Genomic DNA, 24436 nt, shown 5'->3' on the forward strand with positions numbered 1-24436 from the left:
GCATTGCTGTTTATCTACGCAGACATCCATTTTCTTGTCATTACAATCTGGCAACCTCGGGGGTGACGTTGAACCTGCTTTGCGATGATTGGTGCTCAAACTTGCTTGAAAAATAGATGAATGAATATGTCGAAAAGAAGTTATCCTTCTGGACCAGGGAAACGAAAAATCTGATCAATATACAAAATATGGACGTATGGGTTGGATTGCATGTATGGGTTACACCGTACACTGTAACGAAATGGTGGGCCAAAAATATGGGCCCCTTGGCATTATTTTGCTTAGGGCCCCCAAATGGCCTGGGCCAGCCCTGGAGCCTGCCACGGTTTTGTAGGTACAGTATTATGCTTTTATTGAGATATTAATTTCGAGTGGGGACGTCACTCATAGCTTTGCTTAGTTTAGCTCCCGCAGCTAATGGAGCGGACCAACTCTCTCAATAACCGAAGGGTGTCCTAACAAGGCTAGCACGAACGTAGCGCAAACAAATTCGGGTCCTTTTTTTCAGTAAATTGGGGGGCTTGAGATATTCATTTCGACTGTTGACGTCCCTCTAAGCGGAGCTAAGCGAAGCTAAACGACGCTAAATGAAGCTAAGCGACTGATACTCAGTCCGTCATCGTGGAATAGTCCATTGTAGTGCGTGTGTGTGGGGGAGAGAAAATATAAATGCAGCATTCAAATGGCTTTCTTTTTTGTTTTGTTATTTGTTTGTTTGGTATGCTGACATAATTATACATGACGAATAGTTTGGAGTGCTGCTGGCTCTGGTGACCCAACCCCTATCTCGTTGGGGCAAGGGCAGCTGGTTGGGGGCCCCCTACTGGTTGGGGGCCTAAGACGATCGGCTACTTCGCCTGAATAGTAGATCCGCCTATGTGCTTCATGTTGCAGGCGGTTAGTATGGAGATAGAATAGTGCCAAAAGAAGTGAGGTTGTAAAATGAAAATTATCCCTGTAAAATAACCAATTTTAACTAAAAAAAACACTTGTATTTCCAAATTTTGCGTTGTAGAATAAACATGAAAAAAAAAAAACTCGGAGGAATAAATTGTTCTACAAGTTGTTTTTTTCTGTTTGCAAGTTTGTTTGTTTTTTGTTCTACAGGTGTTTTTTCTTCACTACGGGTTAAAAGTTACCAATTACAAGTGCACAAGTTTTGTCACATTCTTGTCAAGTTTTATGAGCCAAAAAAGATACTCGTAACCTAGTTTTAAAATTAAAAAATACCTGTAAAATGATTAATTTTAACTTGTAAAACAAATAAACAAAAACTTGTATTTCCAAATTTTGCGTTGTAAATTAAACATGGAAAAAACAATGTAAAAAAAAAAAAAAAAAAAATCTACAAGTGGGGTTTTTTCCATTTACAAGTGGTGATTTTTTGTTCTACGGGTGTTTTTTCTTTGCTACAGGTTAAAAACCACCAATTACAACCTCACGAGTTTTGTCTCCCCCTTGTCACATTTTCAGAGACAAAAGTCACTTGTTACCACAGACGAAAAAAACTACTTGTACATCGAAATAATCTGTTGGAAAACACAAACACAAAAATATCATTCCAAGCTGTGGTCAAAAAAAGACGTTAAGAACACAATCTAGTGAACAGTTCTTCGGGTGTTTTTTCTTTAACCCTTGTGCCGAATATTACCTTACATGTAATTTTTTGGATGGTTTTTGTTTTTACATCAAAGAGAAAGCATAGGGAAAAAACACTGCGAATGTTAGATATTTCCTAGGTTCTTAAAACAGGCAGACGAAGGGGGAGACAAAACTCGTGAGGTTGTAATTGGTGGTTTTTAACCTGTAGCAAAGCTACAAAACACCCGTAGAACAAAAAAATCACTTGTAAACGGAAAAAAAAAAACACTTGTAGAAATTTTTTTAAACATTTTTTTCATGTTTATTTCACAACGCAAAATTTGGAAATACAAGTTGTTGTTTTTTTGTTTTACAAGTTAAAATTAGTCACTTTACAGGTATTTTTTTTTTTTAAACTAGGTTACGAGTATCTTTTTTGGCTCATAAAACTCGACAAGAATGTGACAAAACCTGTGCACTTGTAATTGGTAATTTTCTAACCCGTAGTGAAGAAAAAACACCTGTCGAACAAAAAATAATAATACTTGCAAACAGAAAAAAACAACTTGTAGAACAATTTATTCCTTCCGAGTTTTTTTCATGTTTATTTTACAACGCAAAATTTGGAAATACAAGTGGTTTTTCAGTTAAAATAGGTTATTTTACAGGGATAATTTTTATTTTACGACCTCACTTCTTTTGGCACTATTCTATCTCCATAGTTAGGGTTAAAAATAGATTGAAGATATTACGGTGTTTTTTTGTTTGTTTGTTTGTTTGTTTGTTTGTTTTTTTAAACAAAAAAAGTGCTTTACATATACAAATGTTTAGTCCGCAGTTGGTTTTTATTTTATTATTTAGATATTATTTAGTCACTTACCTCGCCCAACCCGGAAGTACTAATTATTGCCGCGGGCTGCAGGTCCTATGTTCGTTTTTTTTTTTTTTTTTCGTTTTTCACATACAAGTGTTGTATGTTTTAAAACAAAATTATTTCTTCTTTTTTTTTGCGCAGGTGGCAACATAATATTTTATTTTACAGATGGTTTACTGACGTCTCCATCCCGGAAGTACAAATCAGAGCAAATCGCTCATTAACAGCAGTCCACTAAAGTGTCATTAAACATTAAACAACTCAACCAAGCCATTTAAGGGATGTTTTACCATCACTCTTTTTAAATTAAGACACTTCTTCGCAATGGTTCGCTAACAAATGGGAATATTAGTATTCGGGAATCTTGTGACTGCAAGTCGCCACGCCGCTATTCTCATAAGGTTTCCAAAGGTGGGATACTTCGGGAAATTTATAGCTTGTGACCTTTGGTATGCGTTTTTTGCAAGTTATTTTTTTCCTCCCGTCCCGTTTAGGCAATCATGTCACGAAGACTTCACGCGAGCAGAATTGAAGGAGTCGACAAAAACGTTTGGTAAGAAACGCACGAGTCGAATGTAATAATGACACATGATATGAATCATAACAATAAACTATAAATAAAGTGCAATTTAAAGGCATTTTTAGTTAAAGGAAATAACGAAATTAGCCTTGGTGACGAAAATATGGTCCGTTATGATGGTTCAGAGTAACATCGAAAGATTTGGCCAGCTGCGTATTTTATTCAGTATACATTAGGGCTGCAAATACAGTATATCGTTTGAATATCGCCATCACGCTGTGCACATGGACGATAGTCCTATCGTAGAATGTGCGATTATTATTTTTTGAACATGCAAACTTTTGGTTTGCTTCATGAATGCAGCAAGTGTGCAGACACATTTATTTACAAGAATTTTCAACTTAAAAATAAATTAATAGAGTAACTTTTGCTGGAAATAGTTACGTAAAATGAACGACAACTTGTTTTATGCTTTTAACCAAGAATCTAGACTGTTTTACTTTCATATCTATAGAAATTCCGCGATTTACGCATTTATTTACAAGAATTTTCAACTTAAAAAGCACTTTTTGTGACGGCCGCCATGTTGGATTTAACAATAGCGTAACTTTTGCTTGAAATAGTTAGGTAAAATGAACAATAACTGCTCGTTTTTATCTTTTAATCAAGAATCTACACTGTCAAAATTATCGCGTTAATGGGCGATAATTAATTTTTAAAAAAATTAATCATGTTAAAATATTTGACGCAATTAACGCACATGCCCCGCTTAAACAGATTAAATTGACAGCACAGTGCATTACTTGTATTTTTGGGAGTTTTGTCGCCCCCTGCTGGCACTTGGGTGCGACTGATTTTATGGGTTTCAGCACCCATGAGCATTGTGTAATTATTGACAACAATGGAAGGCTACTAGTTTATTTTTTGAATGAAAATTTTACAAATTTTATTAAAACTAAAACATTAAGCGGGGTTTTAATATAAAATTCCTATAACTTGTACTAACATTTATTTTTTAAGAACTACAAGTCTTTCTATCTATGGATCACTTTAACAGAATGTTAATAATGTTAATGCCATCTTGTTGATTTATTGTTATAATAAACAAATACAGTACTTATGTACTGTATGTTGAATGTATATTTCCATCTTGTGTCTTATCTTTCCATTCCAATAATAATTTACAGAAAAATATGGCATATTTTATAGGTGGTTTGAATTGCAATTAATTACGATGAATTAATTTTTAAGCTGTAATTAACTCGACAAAAAATTTTAATTGTTTGACAGTCCTTGTTCATATCTATAGAAATTTTGCGATTTAGGCATTTATTTCCAAGAATTTTCAACTTAAATGCTCTTTGTTTTGTGACGGCTGCCATGTTGGATTTAAAGAAAAATTACCGTATTGGCCCGAGTATAAGACGGTGTTTTTTGCATTGAAATAAGACTGAAAAAGTGGGGGCCGTCTTATATTCGAGGTCTAGACATTATACCCATTCACGATGCTAGATGACGCCAGATATCATTGAAGCGATGTTCTTTCAAGAGAGGTCTCAGCTACTCTCAAGTTTAACCAGTTTGCATTATTTTTTTTGCAATGTTTTTCCTTATTCAGATTGGTTTCAAGACTACAGTTACCGTTAGACTTCACTTTGATGGTTAAAGCAGTTATTGCAATTTTGTTGTTTTATCACAATGGATTGGTTTATTTACATTTCAAAAACCAGAAGCCATTCATAATCATTTACGAATGTGATTGCACTTTAGTTTACATATTTAAATGTTCAGATATTAAGATTTGAATGAGGCAAAATAACATGCTTTTTTTCTCAAATATATTGTTATGATCATTTGTTTCAGATGTACTGTAATTATTTTCTGGATAAAAATTAATTTGGTGTTCAAAAAGTCTTTTTTCAAACTTGAGGCTTGAAAAAGAGGAAGTCGTCTTATAATCAGAGCCGTCTTATATTCGGGCCAATACGGTAAGTTGCTATTTCTGGCAAAAACTTATATGATGTGTTAAATATTGCTATTAATCCTGAAAATATAGGTGATTATCTCTTCATTTGGTGAGTTTTGTGCATCTAGCCTAAAATCTGAGAATTTTATAACCATTTAAATTTTGTTATACCTATATAGAAAATAATCAGGATTGTATTATAGAACGACTTTGAATATTTTGATCCCGCGGCTCATGGAGACTTATAAATGCCTAAGGGAGGTGGTGCCTGTTTTGGTTTTAGGCATAGGCGGAGTTTGACTTTTGGGGCAGGGGGGGTGCAACATGTTGATGACCCCGAAATGCAGTGTCAGCAATAAAAATAACTTACAAAAATATTTATAATAATAAGTTGACAATGACCGTTTTTTTGTTTATCATCATTCTTGAGGAGAATTCTAAATCAGGCTGCTTAGGCAATACTTTTCGCCAAGATCATTATTTATTTAATATGGTAACGCCCGCCGATGTCGTGCCAATGTAGTTACCCCAGTCAAAAATTGTATCCCCTGGGTGGAGCCATATGGAGGTAGATTTGTGTCTTATTCAATCAAAAAAAAAAAAGTCGCTTCAATCAAAAAAAAAAAGTGTTTGAATGCAAAAATAAATTTGAAACTCAAATAAATGCATGTAAAAGCTATTTTTCCTTAATTAAATTTTTTGGGAGTTTTTTTTTTTTTTTTTTTTTTGAAGCAACTTTTTTGATTGAAGTGATGTTGATATGTGTTTGGTCCACATTTTGGCTAGGATGTTTTTGTCTTTGCTATTCAATCAAAAAGTAAGTTGCTTACAAAAAACATATTTTCAAAAAAGAAAAATCAATGAAAAAATGAAAAATTTAAATCACAGAAAACGTTTTTGAATGCGAAAAAATATTTGAGATTGATAAATTTGCATTCGAACGCTTCATTTTTCATTTTCTTTGATTGAAGCAATCCTTTTTGTTTTTGGGCCATATTATGATTAGGACATTTGTGTCTAAATCATTCAATCCCCCAAAAAGTTGCTTCAATCAAAAAAAATATTTTCAAATAAAAAAAATCATTTGAAAAATAAAATTGCCCTTCCCTATTTTTTTTTCATATACAAAGCAAATGACCGTCTAAGGTGCTAGTCACATATTTTGTTCAAAAAATATTTTTGACCCCTGTATAATTTTTTTTTCTTCATTTCATTCATTTTTGTTGCAGTTTTATTGCTTTACAACTTTTATATATACATAGGAAAGTCAATTCCATGCAATCACACATTTCGGCCACCTGGGGGCCTGCAACCCCCTTAAAATCCGCTTATGGTTTTAGGTCGCTAGCGGCTTTGGTTCTGAAAATATTTGCATTTTAAGTTTTTTAAGATAGGGCCCCTACGGATCGGCCCAGAGCCCTGTAAATGGATATAGGTTATAGGTATCCGTGGTAACGCTCTACAGTGGTTTAAATTGTACCTGGAATATAGGACCCTCTCGGTAATGATTGGGGAACTTTCCTCCTCACAAACTTCTCTGTCTTGTGGGGTGCCACAAGGCTCTATTTTAGGGCCTGTTCTCTTTCCACTTTATCTCCTACCTTTAGGATCAATTATAAAAAAAACATCATATCTCTTTTCATTGTTATGCTGATGACCTGCAGCTGTATCTCCCCCTGAGACCCAACGACCATCTGCTCTCACTAAATTAATGGAGTGCATATCCAATGTGAAGCAGTGGCTAGCACAAAACTTTTTACATCTTAATGAAAGCAAAACTGAATACAGTGGTACCTCGACATACGATCGCTTCGACACACGATGTTTTCGACATCCGACGTAAAATTTGACTCGCCATTTGTTTCTACATCCGACGAAAAGCTCGAAATACGACGACATGGCAGCACCGCAGACGAATGCATGATGGATTTTCTTGTGTGACAAATCGACACAGGTTTCAAAAAAAGGTTGGTACAGGTGGTGAAACAAGGAAAAAGTTGACGCTTACCTTCTAAATGAAAATGCAAATGATTGAAAAATATGAGCGTGGGCTGGGCATCTGTGAAATGGCTAAACAATAAATCTCCACAGTCCTCCTCCGACCATCGTTCGCCAGTCTTTATAAATTAAGCTGACAATTCTTATTGTGGTAACATCTCCATATAAATTGCCAGATTCGCCACGTTTTTATCATTTATTTCACAACTTATTCAAGACAAAACACCTACTGTGTGCTGCAATTGATGGTGTTCTCAAGAAAACATTCAAAGTGAAAATGAAACTCTCAAGCTCACCGCTCTCTGTCTCTGGCGCGGTGCGTTCAGGTAGCACATAAAACGTCCGCCACATTATAACCCGATTCATTACATTAATACAGGAATTATTTTTATTATGTTATTCCGATTTTGATTTATGATTTATTTGTTTTGCTATGTGTAATTGCAATTTGTAATAGTACCAGCAGTATTTATTAGGGATTTAATGTAGGTTTTTGAGCTGTGGAACGAATTAATGGAATTATAATGTATTCCTATTGGAAAATCCTGCTCGACATACGACCATTTCGACTTACAAACAAGGCCCTGGAACGGATTAACTTCGTATGTAGAGGTACCACTGTATATTACTTTTGGCACACCTTCTATTTTAAATGCCCTTGAGCCCAACCCTGGCACTCTGGCTCCCTTTTTTAAAACACATGTTAAAAATCTCGGAGTGATATTCGATTGCAGGCTCAACTTTGAAAAACAGATTAGTTCTGTTGTAAGAGCAAGTTTTTTCCAGCTCCGTCTCTTGGCCAAAGTGAAGCATCTTCTTACTCGCCACGACCTTGAAAAAGCAATTCGCGCTTTTATAAGCTCAGGGCTGGATTACTGCAACGCACTTTATGTTGGTCTTCCCAAGTCCTCAATTTCTCGTCTCCAACTTGTTCAAAATGCTGCTGCCTGATTTTTAACAGATACACCTAGACGTGAACATATTACCACCGTGCTATCATTGCTCCACTGGCTTCCAGTCCATTTTAGAATTGATTTGAAACTTTTACTGTTTGTTTTTAATTCTATTACTGGCCAGGCTCCTTCTTACTTATCGGAAATTTTAAACCGTCCGTAATTCTGGCAGGACTCTTCGCTCTACCGGCCAACTTCATTTGCATGTTCCGAGGTCCAAACTCAACCAGTGGGGGGACCGATCTTTTGCGGTTGCTGCGCCAAGGTTATGGAATAGTGTTCCCCCTGAAATCCGCACCATTACAAATTTGGGCCTTTTTAAATCTCGTTTAAAGACACACCTTTTTAGACTCGCTTTTCCCCAAGATTAGTTTAGCCTGGTTTTATTTCTTTAGGGTTTTTAATGTTTTCGGATTTTATCTGTTTTGAATGAATGAATGTTTTATTTGCTGTCTGACTTTTATCGTGATGCGTTGTTTCGTTTCTTTTTTCTTTTTTTTTTCTTCTTCCTAATGTCATTGTATAATACTTTCCTGCCTTTTATTTACTATGAGCCATGTTTGTGTTTGTTGTAAAGCATTTTGGGGAGCTTTCGGGTTTTGTAAAGAGCTATATAAATACATTTGATTGATTGATTGATGATAGTGAAGTCTATGTAATTAGTACGTAGCAGTAATTGTGAAAACTGTTTTCGGCATTCATCAGGGTGGAGTTCAGCCAGCTGGCGGCCGACTACCAAGCCGTCAACCTGGGTCAAGGCTTCCCGGACTTCGCCCCTCCAAAATACATTCAAGATGCTTTCTGTGAGGCTTTACGTGGTGGCCCTTCCATGCACCAGTACACGCGTGCTTTCGTAAGTATGCTTAGAATACCGTGGGAGTCCCTCCCTTCCTGCTTCGTGGCATCTTCCCTCTCTTCAGGGACACCCGCGTCTGGTAAAGAGTCTAGCCAAATTTTTCAGCAACATAGTGGGACACCAGATCGATCCAATGGAGGATGTTCTGGTGACGGTCGGTGCTTACCAGGCGCTCTTCTGCGCTTTCCAGGCGCTAGTTGGGGAGGGAGATGAGGTACTGGTGATCTTTCCGGGTGACTATTTTGAGTGGGAAGTTTTTACAAATTTGGCCCCTACAGGTGATCATCGTGGAGCCTTTCTTTGACTGCTATCAGCCCATGGTGAAGATGGCGGGTGGAAAGGCGGTGTATGTTCCACTGAGGCCAGTAAGTTATTTTTATTTTATCTTTCCCTCTTCTGTCATTGTTTTCATACTATCCTTGTTAAAATATGAACCTATAAATGTTTGGGTGGTTTTAGTTAAAGCAGACAGTTTTTTCATCTGTGTGATTTTGACAAAGATCAGATCACATTTGATGGTGATTTTATGCAGAAATGTGAGAAATTCCAAAAGGTTCAGATACTTTTTCATATCACTGTATTAACCCAAATAAATCAACAAATTAGCTGCAGTGGACTATAAGCCGTGGGATTCAAAATGAGGGGAAAAAGTAGCGGCTCATAGTCCGAAAATTACGGTACCGGAAACTGAAGACTGAATATTGAACAATAATTTTAAAAATATATTTTTTTTTGTTAAACCAACAAAAATAAAACATTTGTAGGTATTAGAAAAAATAGGGATTAAAAAACTACTTAAGAAAATATTTAATTCAATTTTTTTTTTACCAAAAATGTAAGTTTAAAACCAAAAGATATTCACAAAAGACAAGCTAATACAGTGGGGCAAATAAGTACCGTATTTAGTCAACCACTAATTGTGCAAGTTCTCCCACTTGAAAATATTAGAGAGGCCTGTAATTGTCAACATGGGTAAACCTCAACCATGAGAGACAGAATATGGGGAAAAAAACCTAGAAAATCACATTGTTTGATTTTTAAAGAATTTATTTGCAATTCATAGTGGAAAATAAGTATTTGGTCAATACCAAAACTTCATTTCAATACTTGGTTTTCTGTAACTCTTCACAAGCTTTTCACACACTGTTGCTGGTATTTTGGCCCATTCCTCCATGCAGATCTCCTCTAGAGCAGTGATGTTTTGGGGCCGTCGTTGGGCAACATGGACTTTCAACTCCCTCCACAGATTTTCTATGGAGTTGAGATCTGGAGACTGGCTAGGCCACTCCAGGACCTTGAAATGCTTCTTACGAAGCCACTCCTTTGTTGCCCTGGCTGTGTGTTTGGGATCATTGTGGTGCTGATAGAGCCAGCCACGTCTCATCTTCAATACCCTTGCTGATGGAAGGAGATTTTCACTTAAAATCTCTCGATTAGAGCTGAAACGAATACTCGAGCAACTCGAGTAACTCGAGTTTAAAAACTGATCCGAGTAATTTTATTCACCTCGAGTAATCGTTTATTTTGACAGCTCTAAGCATCACGTTTTGCTCGGACTATTTTTAATGCGGGACAACGCGCTGACGTCACGTGCGTAGAGGAAGAAGCAATAAAAAAATATAAAAAACATTTCCGCAGCCGACAGCCGCTCCAAACTACGCCGACGTTGCTAAAAACTAGCCCGCATGATGTTAAGTTGGTAGCAGGTAGCATCTGAGGAGTCTCATAGAGATCACATGTATGTTGAACTAGATGCATTGTGATAGACTCGGCCGCGTCTGGGCAGCGTTAATAAACAGCGGCCATCTTAAAGCAGTAGAGCGCTAAGCGCTAATAAAGAGCGCTAAGCGCTAATAAATAAGATTAACGTTACTGTCTGAGTCACTAGCTCACGTAACGTTAGCCCTGCGGAGGGCTAGGTTTCTATTAATTATGACCACTTTCGATGCGTGGCTAACGTGTCTTACATACAGGCTTTAACATAACATAGCTTTGTGGCGTGATACGGGTGTAAAATAAAAACTCAATAATGCTAACTATCAATTTTAGCTTAGTAGTCATTGCTGGATAAAACACCAAGTAGCACTGGTCCCTAATGTGCTCCAATACAGCCTGTATCATACATTTATCTTGAACACTGCAAAAACACAAAATCCTATCAGGACTTACAGTTTAGAGTAGCGTAAAACTTAACTAGAACTTAAAAATGGCTTGACACAAATAGAAATTCAATTGAAACAGGTGGGAAAAAATCCCAACTTTTAAGTGATGTGTGTTATCAAGCGTAATGGCATTTTTAGGTAAGATATATATATTTTTTAATAAGATCTAAAGGTTTTTTGAGTGAAAGCAGTGAATTTGTCTTTTTTTAAAATTCTAGTTACATCTGAGATGCAATTGTTGGCGGTTTTCAACAATATACATCGAAAATAAAGACATTGATTGACTGAAAATGGTTCAAGAGTAGATGAAATGTCTTGTTTTCTCATGTATATTTATAATTGCTCTTCACCTAAAAATATATTTGTTTTATCCGATTACTCGATTAATCGATAGAATTTTCAGTCGATTACTCGATTACTAAAATATTCGATAGCTGCAGCCCTACTCTCGATACATGGCCCCATTCATTCAATGGGCCTGGTGCCTTTGCAGAAAAACAGCCCCAAAGAATGATGTTTCCACTCCCATGCTTCACAGTGGGTATGGTGTTCTTCGGATGCAATTCAGTATTCTTTGTCCTCCAAACACGAGAACTTGTGTTTCTACCAAAAAGTTCTATTTTGGTTTCATCTGACCATAACATATTCTCCCAGTCTTAATCTGGATCATCCAAATGCTCTCTAGCGAACCGCAGACGGGCCATGACGTGTACTTTCTTCAGCAGGGAGACACGTCTGGCAGTGCAGGATTTGAGTCCCTGCCGGCGCATTGTGTTACTGATAGTCGCGTTTGTTACTGTGGTCCCAGCTCTCTGTAGGACATTCCCCCCGTGTGGTTCTGGGATTTTTGCTCACCGTTCTTGTTATCATTTTGACGCCATGGGGTGAGATCTTGCATGGAGACCCAGATCGAGGGAGATTATCAGTGGTCTTGTATGTCTTCCATTTTCTAATAGTTGCTCCCACAGTTGATTTCTTTACCCCAAGCGTTTTACCTATTGCAGATTCAGTCTTCCCAGCTTGGTGCAGGTCTACAATTTTGTCACTGGTGTCCTTCGACAGATCTTTGGTCTTGGCCATAGTGGTGTTTGGAGTGAGACTGACTGAGGTTGTGGACAGGTGTCTTTTATATCGATAATGAGTTAAAACAGGGGCCATTAATACAGGTAACGAGTGGAGCCTCGTTAGAAGAAGTTAGGCCTCTTTGACAGAAAATGAAATTGAAATTTTGCTTGTTTGTAGGTGACCAAATACTTACTTTCCACTCTAATTTGGAAATTCTTTAAAAATCAAACTATGATTTTCAGTTTTTTTTTCCCACATTCTGTCTCTCATGGTTGAGGTTTACCCATGTTGACAATTACAGGCCTCTCTAATCTTTTCAAGTAGTAGAACTTGCGCAATTAGTGGTTGACTAAATCCTTATTTGCCCCACTGTATTTTGAACTTGTCTCATCAAGTCAAAATTGATGGGATGTCTATCGCTATCAATGGCAGCCAATGTACAGGGTGTTCCATAATGGTTGACCCCATTCTAAATGCCCATGTCTCAGAAACTACTTGATGATACTTAATGAAACTAAATACATTTTATGTTGAAGGTCATAAGTTTTATTGGTTACATTTACAAATAAAAGTACAAATATATGTTGGTTCTAAGACAGATTTTCATAAATGTTCAACATGAGCGCTGCCTGCAAAATGCCTCATCAAAATGCCTTTTCTTTTAAAGTAAAAGCCATTTCTTAACCTGAAAAGATAGAAATGCCAAACATTACACACAAAAACTTGAAACGTTTCTACACAAGCTGTAAAAATTTGAGGTCATTCCAACGAAAATTGTCAAAATTATTGGCCTACGAAATGGGGTCAAATATTTTGGAACACCCTGTAGTTTACCGCAAATCCATTTTTGAACCCTTCCAGAAATCAAAAGGTGTGGGAGGGGATGGCGTCCTGTCCAGCGGCGACTGGGTCCTGTCTGCCGACGAGCTTGCCTCTAAATTCACCCCAAGCACCAAAGCCGTCGTCATCAACACGCCCAACAACCCGCTGGGAAAGGTATGCGCAATCTGCGCGCTTTGACCGGCTGGTGAGCGCCGATTCCTTTTTTTTCTTTGGACCCGATTATCTTTGCAGGTGTACAAGAAGGAAGAGCTGCAAGTGATCGCCGATTTGTGCGTCAAGCATGACGTGCTGTGCTTCAGTGATGAAGTGTATGAGTGGCTCACCTATGATGGAGCCCAGCATGTGAAAATAGGTAAATATAGGTACACACAAATCAGGATTTGGTGCATACAGTGGGGCAAATAAGTATTTAGTCAACCACCAATTGTGCAAGTTCTCCTACTTGAAAAGATTAGAGAGGCCTGTAATTGTCAACATGGGTAAACCTCAACCATGAGAGACAGAATGTGGGGGGAAAAAACAGAAAATCATGTTGTTTGATTTTCAAAGCATTTATTTCCAAATTAGAGTGGAAAATAAGTATTTGGTCACCTACAAACAAGCAAGATTTCTGGCTGTCAAAGAGGTCTAACTTCTTCTAACGAGGTCTAACGAGGCTCCACTCGTTACCTGTATTAATGGCACCTGTTTTAACTCATTATTGGTATAAAAGACACCTGTCCACAACCTCAGTCAGTCACACTCCAAACTCCACTATGGCTAAGACCAAAGAGCTGACGAAGGATACCAGAGACAAATTGTAGACCTGCACCAGGCTGGGAAGACTGAATCTGCAATAGGTAAAATGCTTGGTGTAAAGAAATCAACTGTGGGAGCAATTATTAGAAAATGGAAGACATACAAGACCACTGATAATCTCCCTCGATCTAGGGCTCCATGCAAGATCTCACCCCGTGGCGTCAAAATGATAACAAGAACGGTGAGCAAAAATCCCAGAACCACACAGGAGGACCTAGTGAATGACCTAAAGAGAGTTGGGACCACAGTAACAAAGGCTACTATAAGTAACACAATGCGCCACCAAGGACTCAAATCCTGCACTGCCAGACGTGTCCCCCTGCTGAAGAAAGTACACGTCCAGGCCCGTCTGCGGTGCGTTAGAGCGCATTTGGATGATCCAGAAGAGGACTGTGTGAATGTGTTATGGTCAGATGAAACCAAAATAGAACTTTTTGGTAGAAACACAGGTTCTCGTGTTTGGAGGAGAAAGAATACTGAATTGCATCTGAAGAACACCATACCCACTGTGAAGCATGGGGGTGGAAACATCATGCTTTGATGTTTTTTTTTTTTTTTTTTTTTTGCATTTTTCTGCAAAGCGATCCGGACGACTGATCTGCGTAAATGAAAGAATGAATGGGGCCATGTATCGAGAGATTTTGAGTGAAAATCTCCTTCCATCAGCAAGGGCATTGAAGATAAGACGTGGCTGGGTTTTTCAGCGTGACAATGATCCCAAACACACAGCCAGGGCAACAAAGGAGTGGCTTCGTAAGAAGCATTTCAAGGTCCTGGAGTGGCCTAGCCAGTCTCCAGATCTCAACCCCATAGAAAATCTGTGGAGAGAGTTGAAATGGTAAAAGGTGTTTTACTTGTATCGCGCTTTTCCACCTTTCAAGGTGCTCAAAGCGCTTTACACTACATTGCCATCTACCTACTGGTGACGCAGCACCAGGAGCAATGCGGGGTTCAAGATCTTGCTCAAGGATTCTTAGGCGAGTTCATCAGGGCAGAGAATCGAACCCACAACCTCTGGGTTTAGGGACAACTACTCTACCACGGAGCCACGCCACCCATGTCTCTGGTGTCCTTCGACAGCTCTTTGGTCTTGGCCATAGTGGAGTTTGGAGTGTGACTGACTGAGGTTGTGGACAGGTGTCTTTCATACTGATAATGAGTTAAAACAGCTGCCATTAATACAGGTAACGAGTGGAGCCTTGTTAGAAGAAGTTGGACCTCTTTGACAGCCAGAAATCTTGCTTGTTTGTAGGTGACCAAATACTTATTTTCCACTCTAATTTGGAATTAAATTCTTTAAAAATCAAACAATGTGATTTTCTGTTTTTTTTTTTTTTTTTTTTTAATACTTGCCCCACTGTACATGAGAAAACAAGACATCTCACCTAATATTGAACCATTTTTAAATAATCAATGTCATTATTTTTGATATACATTGTTGAAAACGGCCAACAATTGCATCTCAGATGTGACTAGAAAAAAACAAATTCACTGCTTTCACTCAAAAAAACTAAAATTCTTATTTCAACCTAAAAATGCCATTACGCTTGATAACACACGTTACTTAAAAGTTAGGTGTTTTCCCCCACACGCTTCAACTGGAATTCCATTTGTTTCAAGCTATTTTTTAATGTCTAAATTGTAGGTCTAAATAGGATTTTGATTTTCTGCAGTGTTCAAAATAAATGTATGATACCTGCTGTATTGGAGCACATTAGGCACCAGTGCTACTTGGTGTTTTATCCATTAATGAGTCCGGAGCTAAAATTTACAGGTAGCTTTATTATGTTTTTATTTTACATCCGCATCACTCCACAGCGCTGTGTTTTTACGGATTGAATAATGCATTAGCCACGCATCGACTGTAGTCATAATTTTAAAAAAACCTAGCCCTCCGCGTGGCTAACGTTACGTTAGCAAGGTGCAATAACGTTAATCTTATTTATTAGCGCACGGAGGGCTGGGGTTGATGGAGTTCTGCTAGCTAGCTAGTATGACAACTGATATGATTTTGTCACATTCTGCTGCTGGTTAGATTGTTTTGTTACAGAGCTGTGGGCTGAGTTCTCAACGTCGTACCTGCATCCAATTCCAGCTCGTCAGCAGCGTCTTTAAAACCCATCCTAGGCAGCTTGCCAAGATATTAACTCGCTGCAATTTGACAGTTTGTGTTCCTGTCCCCTTCGTTGCGAGTTGTGTCTTTGCCTTGGGTTTTCTGTTCGTCTGCCTCTCACTGTGGTTTTCCTTTGTTTTTGTTTTTTTCATTGATCCCGACCTACTGTCACAGACGTTTTTTTTTTTCGCCTCGCTTTTCGCGATCACGTGTTTTTTGTGTGTTCACTAAACCTTTTTACGCAATGCACATGTCATTGTTGTCGGCTTGCTTCCACATTCGCGGACCGTTACAGGTTTGTTGGTTTTCATCTGAGGACTAGTTACTAATTGCAGCTAATAGATCGAATAGATCTTTATAAGGAAATTCATGATACGTGGAAGTATAGTGCTGTGGTCTATGCGCTTGTCTGTCGTCTTCATTTAATTACTTTGCTGCTCTTTTTGTGAAATATCGACAGTGCTTTCATGCTCTTAAATGTTCCTATCGGGTTCAAATCGAAAGGGTTGAACAGATGACATGTTTATGTCACTAGAGTTATACTCTGGCAGCGTAACCATGTGACATCACCGCCCTGCATTGTCAGCAACAATGGCAACCTACTAGTTAAACAAATGTTATTAAAACGAAAACATTTAGAGGGGTTTTAATATCAAATTATTATAACTCTTACTAACATTTATCTTTTTTAACAATTACATGTTTTTCTATCTGTGGTACCCTTTAAGATGTACTTGGTTTTTTTGACAGCCAGCCTTCCCGGCATGTGGGAACGGACCGTCACCATCGGGAGCGCAGGGAAGACTTTCAGTGCTACGGGATGGAAGGTGACTAATTCACGTTGCATCTATTGTATTGAGAGGTGTGTTGTAAAACGTTACATTTACTTGAGTAACTTTTTGTGAAAAATGTACTTCTAAGATTAGTTTAATCATTCCATACTTTTAGTTGAGTAGATTTGTTAGGAAGAAACTCATATAAACAATTTGACATAGAGCACTGTCGTCAACATGACTTGAAAGTAGAGAGCCGATCGATCGGTTCCGATCACGTCATTTTCAAAGTATCGGAATCGGCAAAAAAATATCGGACATGCCTTTTTTTAATATATATATATATATATCTTTTTTAATTGAATCATTTTCTAATTGTATTTAACGTTACAGACATAATATGTTACACTCATCCAGAGTCTTTAGTATAGGCTTAAGGTAGGGTTATCAAATTTATCCCGTTAACGGCGGTAATTAATTTTTAAAAAAATGTATCACGTTAAAATATTTAACGCAATTAAAGCATGCGCTGCACGACCCACTCACGCATTGTCGCGTTCAATCTGTAGTGGCGCCATTTTACCTATATATAGAGCTAAAAAGCACCGTAAAATGAGTAGAGTGATTTTTGGCAGCCTTTGGAGCATTATTTTAATTGGCTAAAGCCTTATAATCCCTCTCCCTACGATTAAAAATATCTTGGGAAGCAATGTGGGGAAGAAAGGTGGTAATTGATGTTTTGCTTAACACCCTATGTTATTTCCCAACGCAGAGAAGTTATATATCAATTGGTACCACTACGCACAGTCATGGGTGCACTTCCCATCATGCATTTGGGCACAACAGTTAAATGGCTACAGTATCATTTACTGAAAGCTCAACAAATACCCTAGATGGCAATATTTAGTCACAATATACAAAGTCACATTTATCCTTTAAGAATTACAAGTCTTTCTATCCGTGGATCCCTCTCAGAGAAAGAATGTTAATAATGTAAATGCCATCTTGAGGATTTATTGTCATAATAAACAAATACAGTACTTATGTACAGTATGTTGAATGTACGGTATATATTCGTGTTACGAGTACCCCTGGTGGTCAGGGGCCGCGAGCGTAACATAAGACGGCAGGTGTGCAATGAGGAGGCAGTGACAAATCAAGATTGCAAATAAAAAGTTTATTTAACAGAAAAGAAACAATGGACACAGAGCACACAAACATTTACCCAACCCCCTGCACTATGCAGCAAACACCAAATAAAAGTTCCAAAAACCCCAACTAAAGCTAGAACCCAAAACAACCCCCAAACTAAAACACTACAGTGACAGGCACCTATTGTGCCCCAAAATACAAGGGTGGTGTTGCCGCTCTATCTAATGGACTAATACAGAGAGTTGGTACCTACGTGAGGTGGGAGACACGATGTAGACCTGCAGGTGTCTAACTAAAGTCCCTACCTCTGTGCTCTGCGCCAACCTAAAGAAAAAGACAAAAGAGATCATTAATAAACAAGTGGCAGAAAGCAAACCTCACAAACAGAATCAAAGTCAAAACATAACAGGCTTCAACAAACCAAGACAACCAAAATGAGAGCTGCCACCGCCTCTCCTGAACAGAGCAAACAATTCAACTTATATAGTGGCAGGACGAACAGATGATTGGATGATTGACTAATGAGGAAGTGGTTCCAGCTGTGGAGGCCTTCTGAGATCACAGGTGGAAACTACTGCAAATGAAAAATACAGGTGAAAACCAACATAAACCAGTATAAAGTGAAAGGGAACACATACATACCTGAACAAAAGATAAATTACTCTCCATCTGTAACACTCCCCCCCTAAAATATCAACTTCCAGTTGATAAACAGGCCTATCCGGAATAGCCCATCCATCCAATGCAAGCGAAATTTCAGAAGGGTAGCACAGCAACAGAGAAGTAACCAAAACCGGCACGTACCAACAACAAAGATGCCATCATAAATAAAAACCCTGCTACTGACCACACCGAGACAGGGCATCCGCGAACACCTTGTCGACACCTCTCCCACGCAAAGTGCCGAGCCACTGTATCAACACAGTCGTCAGACAATGAAGAACCTGGAACAGGTAACAAGACCAGTACCTGGTCACCCGGCCCAAACGAACGACAGACTTATACTCATACCATGTCGCTCCGCACTCCCGACAAACACTCCTTGGCCAAACTACATACGCTGCGTAGCAGCTCACGAAACCGGCTCACATAACTGAGGATTCGATGTGTGAGACAATGTTGTTAACACCTGCTCAAAAACACCAGAAAGGAAATTGGTACCCTGATCAGTCTGTACCAATATCAGCAGCCCAAAAGTAGAAAAGAACTTGATCAGAGCCTTGACTACAGACTGCGATGTTATTTTTCCCCGAGTGGTATGGCTTCAGGATATCTTGTCGCTACACACATCATAGTGAGTAAATATTGATTACCCCTCTTCGTCATGGGTAGCGGGCCGACGCAATCGACAAGGATATGTTCGAATGCTTCGCCCAGCGCAGGGATAGGATGTAGGAGGGGCTGGTTTAGGCACCTGACTCAGCTTCCCCACCACTTGGCACGTTCGGCAATACTGCACAACATCCTTTTTCAAACCTGGCCAGAAAAACTGTTCCAATACACGATCGTATGTTTTTGTCACCCCCAAATGACCCGCCCATGCATTTTCATGAGCCAACGACAAGACTGCATGGCGGTAACGTACAGGGACAATCACTTGAACAATGCTAAAATCTGTGTCCAACCGAGACTTCCACTTTCTTATAAGCAACCCGTCCTCCATAAAATACTTTGCATCCTTATTCATTAGGTCATGCGGGTGCTGAACAGCCTCAAAACATTTGGTTAGACTGGAGTCAGATTTTTGCGCAGCAATAAGGTCATCGCGAGTCATTTTTAAAGAAACTACATCAAACGCTGATCCTTCTAACACAGACTCATTAGTCGTACTCCTCTCGGGGTTAACCAATCCGGCCGCCAAAAAGGTGTTCGAGAAATCAACCTCAGTACCCAGCTTTTTCGCTTGTGCACGAGTGACGACGAAGACCGGAAACACATCAGGGTACGCCTGCCCCAATTCGTCTGGTTGCGACTCAGGTTGCTGCACAACTTCCAACACCGATGTGACCTTACCACCAGCGATGTTGTTCCCCAACAGAAAAGTGACGCCTGGCATCGGCAATGATGGGCGAACCCCCACCGAAAACGTGCCTGCCAAGAGATCACAAGACAAGTTTACACAGTGTAAAGGTACAGAGAGGTACTCCATTCCAATTCCTTGGACCAATACACTCGAGCCACATGAAGACTCTTCATTAAAAGGCAATACATCACTCAAGATAAAAGATTGCGCTGCTCCGGTGTCACGAAGGATGCGAACCGAGCACTTTTTGCCCGAACCTATAGAAACACAACCGTCGAGCATAAAAGGTTCGTAAGAGGAACCCCCACCTTCATGTACTCGAACCGGTTCAGAGCGCACAGCGCATAACCCAATCGGGGAAGATTCAGCCTTACAGTCATCATTTTTCCGCTCTGGACAGTTGGCTATTAAATGATCATTTTTATGACAAAGAAAACAGCGACGTTCTGCCGAAGGAGGCGACGACCCCCGCCCTGACCAAGACCGGCTTTTAAAACTCGATTTACTTTTGTCCCGTTTCTCAAAGTCATCTTTTTTGTCAATGTGGTGTCGGTGAGTAATCACATACTCATCTATCAGCACAGCTGCCTCGGACACATCAGTGACCTTCTGCTCATTTAAATAAGTAGCCAACCGATCCGATAGACTATTTTTAAAATCCTCCATCAAAATTAAATCACAAAGAGACTTAAAATCCGTGACTTCACTCGCCTTTAACCAACGATTGAACAGAGTCTGCTTCTCACTAGCAAACTCGACAAAGGTTTTTTCCGGGGCCTTCCTGTGAACACGGAAACGCTGTCTATACGCTTCAGGAACGAGGCTGTATGAACGCAGGACAGTCTCTTTTAGCGTAGCATACGTCATGCTATCCCTCAAAGGCATTTTATTCATTACATCGCGAGCTTTCCCAATCAACTTGCTCTGTAGCAAGGGCGCCCACGCCTCTGGTGGCCATTTAAAAGCTGTGGCTATTCGTTCAAAGGTCTCAAAATACTCATCCACCTCCGACTCTCGGAATTCGGGGACGAGACCAATTTGCCGACTAGCGACAAATGGCTTCGGTGATGAATTATCACCCTGAGTTGCGACCAAATTAGTTCCCGACGTTACATCAAGCCTTTTAATTTCCAGTTCCAATTCCTTCAATCGGACAGCATTTCTAGCCTCGAGTTCTAATTTATACATGGCCTGCTGATGTTTGTACTCGAGCTCACGGTCCCTCTCCTCTTTTTCAAGCTTCAAACGAGCTAAGCGAACCCTTAACCGAGGGGACGAACCGGCTCCATCTAAGGAGGACCTAGGGCTAGTGGGAGGAGTCTCACTCCTCACAGCCCGAAAAACGGGAGGAATTTCCTCCTGAGAATCCGAATGACCCTCTACCCCCTCAATAGACACGCCCTCTTTTACCAGCAAATCAACGACCGACGCCTTCAGCTGAGCCCAAGTTTTAGACATTAGGAGCTCAACTCCAAAATGCGCACCGATCGAACAAAAATCCGCTTTCCTACATTGGTCCAGTTGCCCCACTGTGGGATCCGCCAAGAAACCCTCAACACTAAACCCCGTGGCCATTGTCTACCAGGGCGCGCAGGGAATTACCAAAAAAAAGTAAAGTTAAATAAACAAAACTCGCAATCCGACTGCCACTGCACACCAACACACCTGCCGCCTCCGCGGAACCACAAAGCTCCCGGACGAGCCCCCAAATGTTACGAGTACCCCTGGTGGTCAGGGGCCGCGGCGTAACATAAGACGGCAGGTGTGCAATGAGGAGGCAGTGACAAGTCAAAATTGCAAATAAAAAGTTTATTTAACAGAAAAGAAACAATGGACACAGAGCACACAAACATTTACCCAACCCCCTGCACTATGCAGCAAACACCAAATAAACAGTTCAAAAACCCCAACTAAACCTAGAACCCAAAACAACCCCCAAACTAAAACACTACAGTGACAGGCACCTATTGTGCCCCAAAATACATGGGTGGTGTTGCCGCTCTATCTAATGGACTAATACAGAGAGTTGGTACCTACGTGAGGTGGGAGACACGATGTAGACCTGCAGGTGTATAACTAAAGTCCCTACCTCTGTGCTCTGCGCCAACCTAAAGAAAAAGACAAAAGAGATCATTAATAAACAAGTGGCAGAAAGCAAACTTCACAAACAGAATCAAAGTCAAAACATAACAGGCTTCAACAAACCAATACAACCAAAGTGAGAGCTGCCACCGCCTCTCCTGAACCAAGCAAACAATTCAACTTATATAGTGGCAGGACGAACAGATGATTGGATGATTGACTAATGAGGAAGTGGTTCCAGCTGTGGAGGCCTTCTGAGATCACAGGTGGAAACTACTGCAAATGAAAAATACAGGTGAAAACCAACATCAACCAGTACAAAGTGAAAGGAAAAACACATACCTGAACAAAAGGAAAAATTACTCCCCATCCGTAACAATTCGTCCGAGTTTTATTCATTTTTTTCTTAATGCATTGCTAAAATGTATATGATCGGGAAAAATTATCGGGAATGATTGGAATTGAATCGGGGGCAAAAAAAAAAAAAAAAAAGCAATCGGATCGGGAAATATCGGGATCGGCAGATACTCAAACTAAAACGATCATGATCGGATCGGGAGCAAAAAAACATGATCGGAACAACCCGACTTGAAAGTGCAAAAAAAAAAATTTATTTGGCACTAATAGAACATGGAAAACCGGAGATATGATCGTTTTAATTTCACGATAGGAAATTTTTCTCCACTACAGGGCACTCATGCTCTTTGGACAGTTGAATTTTAATTTCTGTAGGTATTTCTTGTCAGAATTGGATGCTTTTTGGATATTCTTTTGGCCATGTAATAGGTGATAGCACATTATTATAATAACAGCTCATATAAATGAAGTTGTGCTGAGAAAAAAGCAGTTACGCATTACTTGAGTATTGTTTTCATTATTGTTTTATAATCCGCCACCCACCAAATTTGACACGAAAACGGCATTTGTTCATAGATAAGTTGTACTGGACTGTAAGCCGGAGCTGTCCTCACTGTATCATGGGATATTTACACCAAAAGATATTAACTAGTAACACCTTATTTGACAGCGGCATCGTAAGACTGTCATAAGACCAACTTAACCCCATTTGGCTTCGAATCAACTGGCTGCATTGCTTTAAGAAGCTTCATTTGGCTATCACTGCTCCCTTGGGGGAGACAGTCAACCTCTGCTGCCACCTGCTGCCAACAGTATTGATGCCCAACATGCCTCCTAGCATGCATTGCAGCACTGCAGATGTAAATTACAATCAAAAATACTTTTCTGTGCTAATTATTTCTTCAGTTACTGTTCTAGCTGTTTCATGAATTGCTAGTTTTGGTTTTTGGTAACACTTTATTTGACAGTGGCACCATAAGACTGTCATAAGACCATCATAACTACTACATGACACTGCCATGAGCATTAATTAATGCTTAAGACAGATGTCCTTTTGTGTCATCTGGCAAATTGTGTCACTTTTGAATGGATGTAAAAGATCCCAGCTGGACATAAATGGAGTTAGTGACATAATTTGCCAGATAGAACTAAATGACAACCGTCATAAGCATTGGCCATGATAGGGTCATGTCATTATTATGATGGCCTTATAGCAGTCTTATGACACCGCTGTCAAATAAAGTGTTACCTATTAACACAAATAAATCAAAGAAATAAGCCACGCTGGACTAGAATGAGGGGGAAAAAGTAGCGGCTTATATTTCGAAAATTACGGTACTTATTTTTTGGAGGAATACTTTTACTTCAGTAATATTATTTTGAAGTAACACTACTCTTACTTGGGTCAAATATTTGACTACTTTACCTGCCTCTAATTATGTCATCAAGCAAAGTGAAACACATGACAGCCGATGAGTTAAGATAAGACAATTGAAGAAATCTGACCTTTTGGCCAGATTGCCGGAATCACGCCAGCCGAACCAGCGCGGGTCTGGCAAAAATCCGACAACCCGGCCAGAAGGCCAAACACCGATTGTTCACCTTAGTCTTAACCCCTTGTACTGACTCCATTTTGAAAGCTGGAACAAGGGTTCGAAGCACAAGTTAACAATTTATTCTGAGTCGACAGCAATCATACAGCACAGAGTGACCCAGGCGAGGATTCAGAGTCACCATAACACAAGTCAACAAAAGGTTCCCGAGAAAAAAATGACAATGCTTAGTTAAACAATGTCTTTTGAAGGCTTTCGCGGGGCAGGCCGTTGGCAGGAAGAGGGGTGTGTTTAGGGTAATCTTCTTTCACAGTTTGTGCTGTTTTGTTCGTGCGTCATAGTTGCTGTGTCACCTTTAATGGGGCAATGGCTGTTGGATATTTTTCCCACCTCAGTGTCAAAGGGGCTCTTGGAGTCTTATCAGTCATGTTATTAGTTGGATATTTGGCGTTCTCTGGTGTTCCTTGTGTTGGGACAGGACGTCCCACCATCTGTTCTGAACTGTCTGGAAGAACCTACGTGGGTGTCTTGCCTATCACCTGGTAGTCAGCGTCAATCTTGCTTAGTCAGCTACACGACGCACACGTTGGGCTTCCGTGATAAGAAGGCGTCATGTCTCTCTTATGCCCTATATTCTGCTTGTTTTCTTTAAACTATGGTATAAGTGCCATTTATTTTATATTGGGTGTGTTAGAGTAACACACACAGTCAAACAGTAAATACGAGAAAAGATACTATTCCCTGATTGATTATATTAAGTGTGTTAG

General features: G+C 39.6%; 1 protein-coding gene and 1 pseudogene across 1 annotated transcript; one reads left to right on the forward strand and one right to left on the reverse strand.

The window, feature by feature from the left end:
- Window positions 1–2697: 2697 nt before the first annotated feature.
- Window positions 2698–24436, forward strand: part of LOC130905859 (uncharacterized) — a 45457-nt pseudogene continuing 23718 nt past the window's right edge.
- Window positions 17711–24417, reverse strand: LOC130905366 (uncharacterized). Its single transcript, XM_057818693.1, has 2 exons — window positions 18297–24417; window positions 17711–18228 (listed from the first exon to the last, which is right to left on the reverse strand). The coding sequence occupies exon 1, from the start codon at window positions 21250–21252 to the stop codon at window positions 18964–18966; it is 2289 nt and encodes a 762-aa protein (XP_057674676.1). The 5' UTR covers window positions 21253–24417; the 3' UTR covers window positions 17711–18228; window positions 18297–18963.

Source organism: Corythoichthys intestinalis, chromosome 17, assembly GCF_030265065.1.
Source record: "Corythoichthys intestinalis isolate RoL2023-P3 chromosome 17, ASM3026506v1, whole genome shotgun sequence".
Classification (NCBI taxonomy): Eukaryota; Metazoa; Chordata; class Actinopteri; order Syngnathiformes; family Syngnathidae; genus Corythoichthys; species Corythoichthys intestinalis.

Excerpts from the sequence above, each read along its gene's own strand:
- LOC130905366 (XM_057818693.1), bottom strand. The coding sequence starts at position 21,252 with ATGGCCACGGGGTTTAGTGTTGAGGGTTTCTTGGCGGATCCCACAGTG.